This window comes from Olea europaea, chromosome 2 (assembly GCF_002742605.1).
Source record: "Olea europaea var. sylvestris chromosome 2, O_europaea_v1, whole genome shotgun sequence".
In the NCBI taxonomy this organism is placed as follows: domain Eukaryota; kingdom Viridiplantae; phylum Streptophyta; class Magnoliopsida; order Lamiales; family Oleaceae; genus Olea; species Olea europaea.
In genome coordinates, this window is record NC_036238.1 from 30,603,413 (window position 1) to 30,613,310 (window position 9,898).

Consider the following 9,898-nt stretch of genomic DNA (forward strand, 5'->3'; position numbering starts at 1 on the left):
CGTTTTGGGATACGGCCAAATACAAAAATAAGGTGTCACTAGGCTCAGGCCTAGTGAGAATAGGAGGAGATGCCATTTGCTTGAGCTCCTGAAAAGCTTTCTCACAGTCTTCACTCCAATCAAAGCCTTGGTTTCCTCTGAGGACTTTGAAGAAGGGATAGCACCTATCTGATGCTCGGGACATGAACCTGTTCAAGGCTGCTATCCTACCAGTAAACCTCTATACCTCTTTCTTGTTCCTTGGTGATTCCATAGATGCCAAGGCTTGTATTTTGTCAGGGTTAGCCTCTATCCCCCGGTGAGTGATCATAAAGCCCAAGAACTTGCCCGAGGCTACGCCAAATGCACATTTTGCGGGGTTTAACTTCATTTTGTACTTTCGCAAGGTGTCGAAAACCTCTTCAAGATCTGAAATATGCTGGTCCACCCGTTTGCTCTTGACCACCATGTTATCAACATACGCCTCCACATTCCTTCCTATCAAGTTAGCAAAGACTTTGTTGATGAGCCTTTGGTATGTTGCCCCTGCATTCTTCAAACCGAAAGGAATGACCTTATAACAGTATATGGCGGAATCGACCATGAATGACGTCTTTTCTTGATCTTCCTAGGCCATGAGGATTTGATGATAACCAGAAAATGCATCCAAGAAGCTGTATAGCTTATGTCCAGATATGCTATCCACCAAGTTGTCAATCCGCTGTAGGGGATAACTATCCTTTGGACATGCTTTGTTAAGATCTGTGAAGTCAATGCAGACCCTCCACTTACCATTGGCCTTCTTCACTAAAACAACATTGGCAAGCCAATCGGGATATTGGACCCCCTGAATGAATTGAGCACTGACGAGTTTGTTAATTTCTTCGCGAATGACCTCCCGACGTTCTGGGACAAACTGTCTTTTCCTCTGCTTTACTGGTCTGGCCCCTGGGCTAATGTTAAGCCAGTGGACTACAATTTTGGGGTCAATCCCTGGCATATCCTCAACCTTCCAGTCAAAAACATCAATGTTGCAAGATAAGCAACCAATAAGTTCTGTCTTCAGGGTGACGTCAAGATCCCGACCAATCGTCACCTTCTTATCATGCTCAATCTCAATTTCCATCAATTCTTCAACAGGAGCAAGTCTGACTTGTTGCTCGATCTCGGGCTCAGTCCTCGAGATTTTCATGACGTCGTTATTTATTTCCCGAACGCTAGCAACATAGCATTGTCTGGCAGTTGTTTGGTCTCCAAGCACGACCCCAACGCCATTACTTGTTAGAAACTTCATGGCTAGGTGGAAGGTAGACACAATGGCTTTGATCTTGTTCAGGAGTGGTCTTCCCAGAATAGCGTTATAGGCCATTAAGATACGTACCACTTGAAAAGATGTCATCTCCGTAACCTGTTTCTGGCCAGAACCCAAAGTTAGAAGAAGCTCGACGACACCCTCTGGAGTGATGACTCCTCCCCCAAACCCCTGGAGAGGAGTTTCAACCGCTTTGAGCTACTGAGCTGAGATTTCCATTTTGGCAAAAGCCTCTTGTGAAAGTATATTGGCCGCACTCCCGTTGTCAACCAAGATTCTCTTTACTTCAAAATTGGCCACAATCACTGAGATGACCAAGGCATCATCATGTGGAAGTGATACACCTTCCAAGTCCCTGGTTCCAAAAGTAATATCCTCCAGCTTTCCATGAGGCATCCCAGAGGCCAAGGTATATTGTCGGGCATATTGTTTTCTTCCACTGTTCGAGTCTCCTCCCGAGGCAATACCCCCAATGATGATATTGATGGTACCAGCAGTGGGTTGACCATCCCTTTTTGCTTCAGGGGCTCTTTCCTTACCACAATCATTCCTCGGGCATTTGTCATTATCGACGTAGGAACTCAGGAGTCCTCTTTTAATAAGGGCTTCAATTTCCCGTTGCAGGGCCTTACAGTTTTCCGTGGTATGCCCATGATCCCGATGGAACTCACAGTACGTGTTCATGTCCCTGGATTCGGGTGGTGACCTCATTCTGGTAGGCCATTTGAGTTCCTTCATATCCTTGATCTCCATCAACTTATTTGTTTTTGACGTATTTAAAAGCGTGAATGACGCCGGGGGAACCTCCTGTCTCTATTTTCTCCGAGGTGGTTCTTGACGGGGGTTCAGGTCGTGCTGTCGTTTATGCTCGACCCTATCATGGGATGGTCCAACCTTTCTCGGGTTCAGTGTTTCCTCCATATTTATGTACTTCTCGGCTCGGATAAGAAGCTCGGTCACTATCTTTGGCGGAGTTTTGGATAACGACATCTTGAAAGCCTCACACTTTATGGCATATGTGAGGGCAGAAACTGCTGCAGTTATATGTAGGTCGGGAATCTGAAGTCTTTCCTTGTTGAACCTGGTCATGAAGTCATGTAGGGTCTCATTTTGCCCTTGGCTAAGTTGCATGAGGGAAGCCGCTGTCTTCCTGATGCGTTTACTGCTTGCGAAGAAAGCAGAGAACTTGTCCGCCAAATCCGAGAATGAGGCTATGGAGTTGGGCTCTAAGGTCGAGAACCAATCCCTAGCAGCATTTGTCAAAGTTTGCGAGAAGGCCTTGCACATCACCTGATCCGGTGCGACCTGCAGATTCATGACGTCCGTGTATACGTTAAGATGATTGATTGGATCGGTGGTCCCATCATACTCTTTAATCCTAGGATACTTAAATCTGTCCGGCAAGGAGAATGTCAATATCTCGGGAGTGAAAGGAGTGTTGGGACTGAATCTTATTGACCCTTTGTTGCCCGGAAGTAGGCCCGCCATAATTCCTTCTTGAATAATCCTAGCGAGTTCTCCGGACTCCATGGTCACTGATCTCGAGGCCGAGGTCACATGGGGTATGCCCGAGGCCCCTGCCCCACCATTGTCAGGGACATGTCGCTGAGCTCGAGCTCAAGCATCAACCATAAAACCCCCCTCGAGTGCCGGTGTGGGTGACGGATGCGAATTTCTTTAACTTAACAGTTGAGTCAGTGTGGCGACCTGTTGTCTGAGCTCTTCAAAGGCTCCGATAGTGACGACTGCCGGCTGGGGCTCTGGCACTTCTAATGATTCCTCTTGAGGAACAGGGATATCCTCAGGAGGAGGTTGGTTTGGAGCGGACGAGCTTGCTGGTGGAAGACCTGAACGTGTGTTTACCATGGCTTTTGGTAGCGGTTCCCACAAACGGCGCCAATGATGCTACCAAAAATCGTACCTGCAGATTTCCCGAGCTTGATGATTTGGGTTGATCACGATCGTAGTCTTCTGGTACCTGAAACAAAGGCAACGAGATGTGTTCTCGTCGCCCCTCCGATGCTCAAGTCAGAATGGGAATTATATGTGTGATGCTATATGCTGGAGAATAATGAAAAACGTACCTGAATAATGGCCTAAGGTTCTGCTTTTATAGGGGCAGGTAGTGCACTCCTAGTAGGATTGTGCTGGTTGGATGTTTTTATCCAATGGAATCCTATTTATAAAGAATGCCCTACTTGTAATGGAATTATTTGACAAGTGGTAAAAGGGTTGATACAGAGTTCTTGGGTGTTTAGGTTCGTTTGTTAGGTACCTAGGTCTTAGAAGGTCTGTTGGTGGTATATGTCCCGAGGACTATTCTCGAGGACTTGGGTGGTTGATGTTAATATTTGCATGAGCTACCTCAAGGACCAAAATACCTCGAGGTCTCAGGGAGATCCCGAGGCCCATAGCAGAAAGGTGAGCTGGAGCATATATGGAGTCCTCGGGGTGTACTCCTTGGGATATATCAATATTGGCATCGTCAAAGTGTAATTATTTATTTTTTCATTATAAAAATGTTTGGCCTAACTTTGCTGATTATTCATCCCAAAGGATAATCACAAAAAGTAAAACCAAAACTAGCAAAACTTTTTCTCTCTCTCGCTTTGTTTTATCCAAGTCGCCAATGAATTTAGCCAACAAGAAGAGTGGGGGAAATCAATATAAAACACGCACAGAAACACACTGGGACACTGGTACTATGAATCTAGCCAAACTTTGACATTACGGTTGAGCTTTGTAAGATGACGTGTCGGAAGACTCGTAACGCCAAGTCATTCACCCCTCCCCCCCTCATTTATGAAATCAATTCACTATGCATTCACATGCCCTGAGGTTGTTTCAGTTGATGGATGAAGATGACGATGTACAGGACAGAGCAAAGGGTAGCATTTTTGACGTGAAAAGTAGCGAAAATCAAAAACCATTGGAGAATTTGATGTTCAGGTATTATAGTTTAAGAGTGATTGTTATAATGGTTCTGTTGACAGTATCACTCTTGGTGTTGCCACTGGTTCTGCCGCCACTTCCTCCGCCACCGCCAATTCTTCTTCTTGTCCCAGTTTTGATCATGGTTTTGCTGATTTTATTAGCCTTTGCACCTTCACAATTGCCCAATATTCATGTCCCTCCTGTGTGAATATATATACATATATAGACACACACTGACACGTGTATACGTGTAAAATCAGAGAAATCCCAGCGGAAAATTCACGTAGGAGTCTAGATCGAGTCACGGTCTCTTATCTAATCCCACGCTTTGTTCTTCTTCTATCATCGTTGTCAGTGAGACATTTCAACTAATATACTGTGGAAGAACGAAATCTATTTTCTTGTTTCTTATGTTTTTTAGGTCGATTTGTCTGCAAATCATGCTTCTAACTACACCGCTTTGATCAATTTATTTTGATGCATTGTGTATGATATTATATTGTAATTTTCTTCATCATTTTTTGTTTTAATTTATTGCAGTATGATTTAATTGATTGAGATTGTGAGTTTGGTTAGACTATTACGTCATATTACTACGAACAATACATAGACAAGTAAATCCCTTATGAATTTCAAGGTACTCCTTTACTTGCACTTTTGTGAGTTTGGTTAGACTATTACGTCATGTTACTCCCTTTTTTTTTTTTTTTTTTTTTTTTTGTGCAAAATATTGGAAACACTATTTGAACTCAAAACCTTTTTTTATGTGAAGTAAATAAAATGATTTGAAAGGTAAAGCAATTGAAATTTGATATTTGAATTTTCTTGGAAGTTATAGGGGTATTATCTTATAATTTTCACATGGAAATTATCATTTTGTTGCGTAAATTAAGGGGTTGTTTTACAGAGATTTGATAAAAAGTATCAACAAATTTTGATAAAAGTTAATAAAATATGTAATTAAAAAGTTGTGGGATTCATAAAATGTATAGTTATAATTAAAGTTTTGACAAGTTCAACATTTTGATAAAATTTTAGTAAAGTATCAAATAATCACTAATATATCTAAACAAAATTGTAATGCTAAGATGAAGTTTACTAACAAGAAATCAAGAATGCCTAAATTTCACCCAATGATCTAACGAGGAAAATTTGATGAAAATACCTTTTTAAATTAGTCCAAAGACAGGACTTCAATTCTTCAAAAACTTTCTGTTCCTATAAATTAATGATGCATGGTCCCTTTTTAGAATTTTAGGTTAAAAAAAAAAAAAAGAACGAAGTAGGTTCATATAAAAGAAAACAGTTTGTATTAGTATTTTCTTTTCTTTTTCGTGAACTTGAGGGTTTGCAGTGTTTTTTTTTTTTTCCTAGAAAAGAAATTAAGGTTTATCTGTGGGTTGCAGATTCATCTGTATTTGGACCACCGCCCGCCGCCTTTATACGGTGGAGGGTCAGCACCAGCCACCGCAGGTTTTTGCTCCCTAGCTCTACCATAAATGTCCTATATAGATAGTATTTTGACAACCATTAGATTCCAGCTGGTATGTCCGCTTTGGAGTGGGCACAAATTATGGTTGCACATGCATGTACGACGTACGGGTACATAATCTAATGTGTATTTAGGTTTCTACTAAAGTACTTTTATCAATATCAACTCGCCATTGTAAAATTACAACAATTGCTGGTTTTCATCATTAAGGACAATTTATGAATTTTGATAATAATACCTATATTTAGAAAATGAACTCCAAAATCCGAATCAATTCTCGATTAAAGTGTAATAGATATATGAAAGAATCTCTCGAATAAAAGTGGGCGATCACAAAGTTTCTCTCTGGCAAAAACGTAGGCTCATGATAACTTAGAAGCTTATATTTTGATCAAAAGTATCTCTTGGATAAGAGTGGAGAATCACAAAATAGTGATTAATTGATTATCATGAAAATAGGTTATTCAAGAAATATATAAAATACATTTTTCTTCGTATTCTTAAAAGCTCTTTATTTATTTATTTTTGTGCTATATCTATGGCTAAACACTCTTTATATATTACCTTAATTTCCACTCTTTCCCTTCTTCTATGCAACATGGAACTCACGCTCTTCTACATTTCTGTCTTTCTTCATTTCATTATGATGTATTACAAATTATAAAATTTGATGAGATTTGAGATGCAATGAAAAAACAAATATGTAAGGAGAGAGGTTGGTTTCAAACTAAATAATTAAGATTTTCATAGGGTTAAAGACACATTTCATCACATATTTTTTTTCATTTTCTAAATTTGGTCGGTGATTGTGAAGAGATAAATCTCACATCAATTATGAATGAAATAAATAATCAACATACGAGTTTGAATTACTCTTAACAAAGACTCAATAACGATGAACTCAAAACAGTTTATGAAATAGAGAACTCAAAAAATGTGTTTTGTCTTGAAAAGTTTCCACGTTCTTAAAAGGATTACGGATAATGAAGTACAAAAGAAGTAAGTTTCAAATAGTTTATTATTTGTATTCACCAATATAAGATATTAATCATCTTTAAGATAACAAAAATAAGGCTAACGCGGTAGCAATATCGATCATCTTTTGGGAGCTAAACCTTCAAACGATGGGAACAAGAAATTCATTGCTTGGTGATGATGAAAAATGGTTGCTTAATTTCAAAGTAGCTAAGCATAAGTGCAACAATAAAAACATGTTTAATGTTTATTTACTGCATTTCTACTGCAGTGGGTAGAATCTGTTGAGACTAACTTGTTACAAGCGCGAAAGATTGACGAGTGCTGCAAAAAATATAGGTTAAAAGATCAACTTTTATTATTTCCCTACTATCAATTATTAACTCTAGAATAAAGATAGAGAAATAATTACATATAGATCAATATAAAACACCATTATATCTCCACATGTTAAGCACTTTCTGCTGCTACATAATTGACCAGTAACAAATCGAAGGTACCAGAAATCAAATAAATGCAAACGCGCAGTGCTTCTTAGTCCTCCATAACTTATTTTAATGTATCTGCTCCACAAAATTCATGGAGACAAATTAATCTTGAGTGGCAGTTGCGTATACATCATGGAAAGTACTAATTATTGGACATCACATTACAAGAATTTTATGTTTTTCCTACAAATAAATTCTTGGAGACTAAAATTAATCTTGAGTGGCAGTTGTGTATACATTATGGAAAGTACTAATTATTGGACATGACATTACAAAACTTTATGTTTTTCCTACAAAATTTATTGGGCAACTTACAAAAATACCCTTAAAGTTAGGGGTCTATTGGAAAATCATATGAAAAGTTTTTCAAAAGTAAAAAAATACTGTATAAAATTAAAAAGTGACACAATATCACTTTTTTTTATAAAAATTGTCACTTTCCAAAAAAGGGACATTGTGTCATTCTTATTATAAAAATGACATACAATCTCACTTTTATTAAAAAAATAAAGTTTGTAACTAAAAAAAGTAATAGAAAGTTCAAGTAGGCAAGTGAGAAAAATTAAAAAAAAAAAAAAGTGACAAATACTTAAAAAAGTGACGAAATTTCAAAAAAAAATGACAAAAATTTAAAAAGAAAAAATAAGTGACGAATTTAAAAAAGTAACAAACACAAAAAAAAAAAATTGACGAATTCAAAAAAAAAAAAAAAGCAAAAAAAATCAAGAAGTTGACAGAGATGAAAAAAAAAAAGGAAAAAAATTTTTTTAAAAAGAAAAAAGGGAGGAAAATTTTAAAAAGTGAGATAGAAATCAAGAAGTTGACAGAGATGAAAAAAAAAAGTGACAAAATTTTTTTAAAAAGAAAAAAGTGACGAAAATTTTAAAAAGTGAGGGATTCAAAAAAGTAAAAGTGACGAAAATTTTAAAAAGTGAGGGATTCAAAAAAGTAAAAGTGACGAAAATTTTAAAAAGTGAGGGATTCAAAAAAGTAAAAGTGACGAAAATTTTAAAAAGTGAGGGATTCAAAAAAAAAAAAGTGACGAAAATTTTAAAAAGTGAGGGATTCAAAAAAGTAAAAGTGACGAAAATTTTAAAAAGTGAGGGATTCAAAAAAGTGACACATTAAAAAAGTTAGACATATTAAGAAAGTGAAAACATGTAAAAAGTAACAAAATTCAAAAAAAAGTGACAGAATTTTCTTTAAAAAAAAAGTAATAAATCATAACCCACAATTTTTAATATAGTCAAATTATCAAATACATTTGCTACTAAATGTGTCCTTAAATTGTGACCACCCGCATCGAGAAGAATTACCTCCTTCGTGGTCCCTACTTCTTGCAAACCACCACCATTCTTATTTAACCAAAGGAATATACTTCCATACTTATCCTCCAAATAACACCCGATTTCAACTAAAGGAATATATCCAACAAACAACGAATTGCAAATGTCTGTTGCAAGAAATGGCGACACACATCCATCTACAGCCATATGTACCACAAAACTAGTAGCAATCCATAGAGTTGCAACTAAGAATATATAAAACAATCCCACAGCCCATATCCACACTTTACTTTTCATTTCATCAAATCCAATTTTTGAACTTCAATTCCCCTGCTTATGCTTTAACCCCCAGTACAAGCACTAACTTAAATATATAGCAGCCATTCATTCCACCACAAACAGCTAAGTCAGCATACAAAATGTCAATGATACCAAATAATGATAGATTTGGCCAAAAAAAAAAGGAATAAATAAGTAACTAACCCAGCATTATCATAGCATTTTAATCGATAACAACATTGCAAGCACTAGAACTCACTGAAGGATTAAACTCCCCTAATCCGCCAATGAAACCCTCGTCTCCACCCATAAACTACTCTATTAAAATCAATTTTGCAGAAACGTTAATGCAATTTCCTCTGCATAGTCAAGCATCTACATGCGAGAAATTCAACTTTACTTGTAAAACAAAACAACCCCAAAAATCTCTCCACTTATCAGCAGAATCCTATCATCTTCAAGCTCTTCCTTCACCTCCTTCATCCGCAGCCCCAACACGATGATCCTGAAAACATGAGTGTTGGGGGTCTTTTTCCAATGAATCATAGCATGGGCAAATGATGTGGTTACGAAATTTGAAGATGATAGGAAGTTGGACCTCGAGAGTAGCTGAAAACATAGTGGCCAGCCTTCAAATGGCACCAGGCTTCCAGGGAAAATGGGTAGCAACCGATTGGGGAGTTCTGGAAGTTTTGGGGTTTTATAACGTATTAATTATGGTCCTTAAGTGATTTAATTAGTTATTAAGTATTTATCAAATCAATTAATTTTTTACGGTATAGGACCTAATTTGCCCAAATTTATTTGCAGGGAAATGTTCTTATTTGTGGGAAACAATCTTTGCAGCCATAAACAAATAAAACATAAAATGTAGACACATTTGTCGGACAAACATTGAGGGAATGGACTTTAGCCCACAAAATTTTGAAATTTGTGGGCAATTTTTTTCCTACAAACCCTTTGAAAACGAATATAATACATTGCGTAAGCTTTCCCCCAACAAAATCTTTCGTATGCCAAAGTTAATTTTGCCCACAAAACGATATCGCTTTTCTTTACAAATTATTTTGTGGGCTAAATCTTGCTTTTCCCTTAAAAAATAATAATAATAATAATATATATATATATATATATATATATATATATATATATA

The 9,898-nt window shown here is 37.1% G+C and overlaps 1 protein-coding gene across 1 annotated transcript; it reads right to left on the reverse strand.

Moving 5' to 3' along the window:
- Positions 1–1,489: 1,489 nt before the first annotated feature.
- Positions 1,490–2,044, reverse strand: LOC111375450. The gene has a single exon (XM_022998277.1). The coding sequence runs from the start codon at positions 2,042–2,044 to the stop codon at positions 1,490–1,492; it is 555 nt and encodes a 184-aa protein (XP_022854045.1).
- Positions 2,045–9,898: the final 7,854 nt, after the last annotated feature.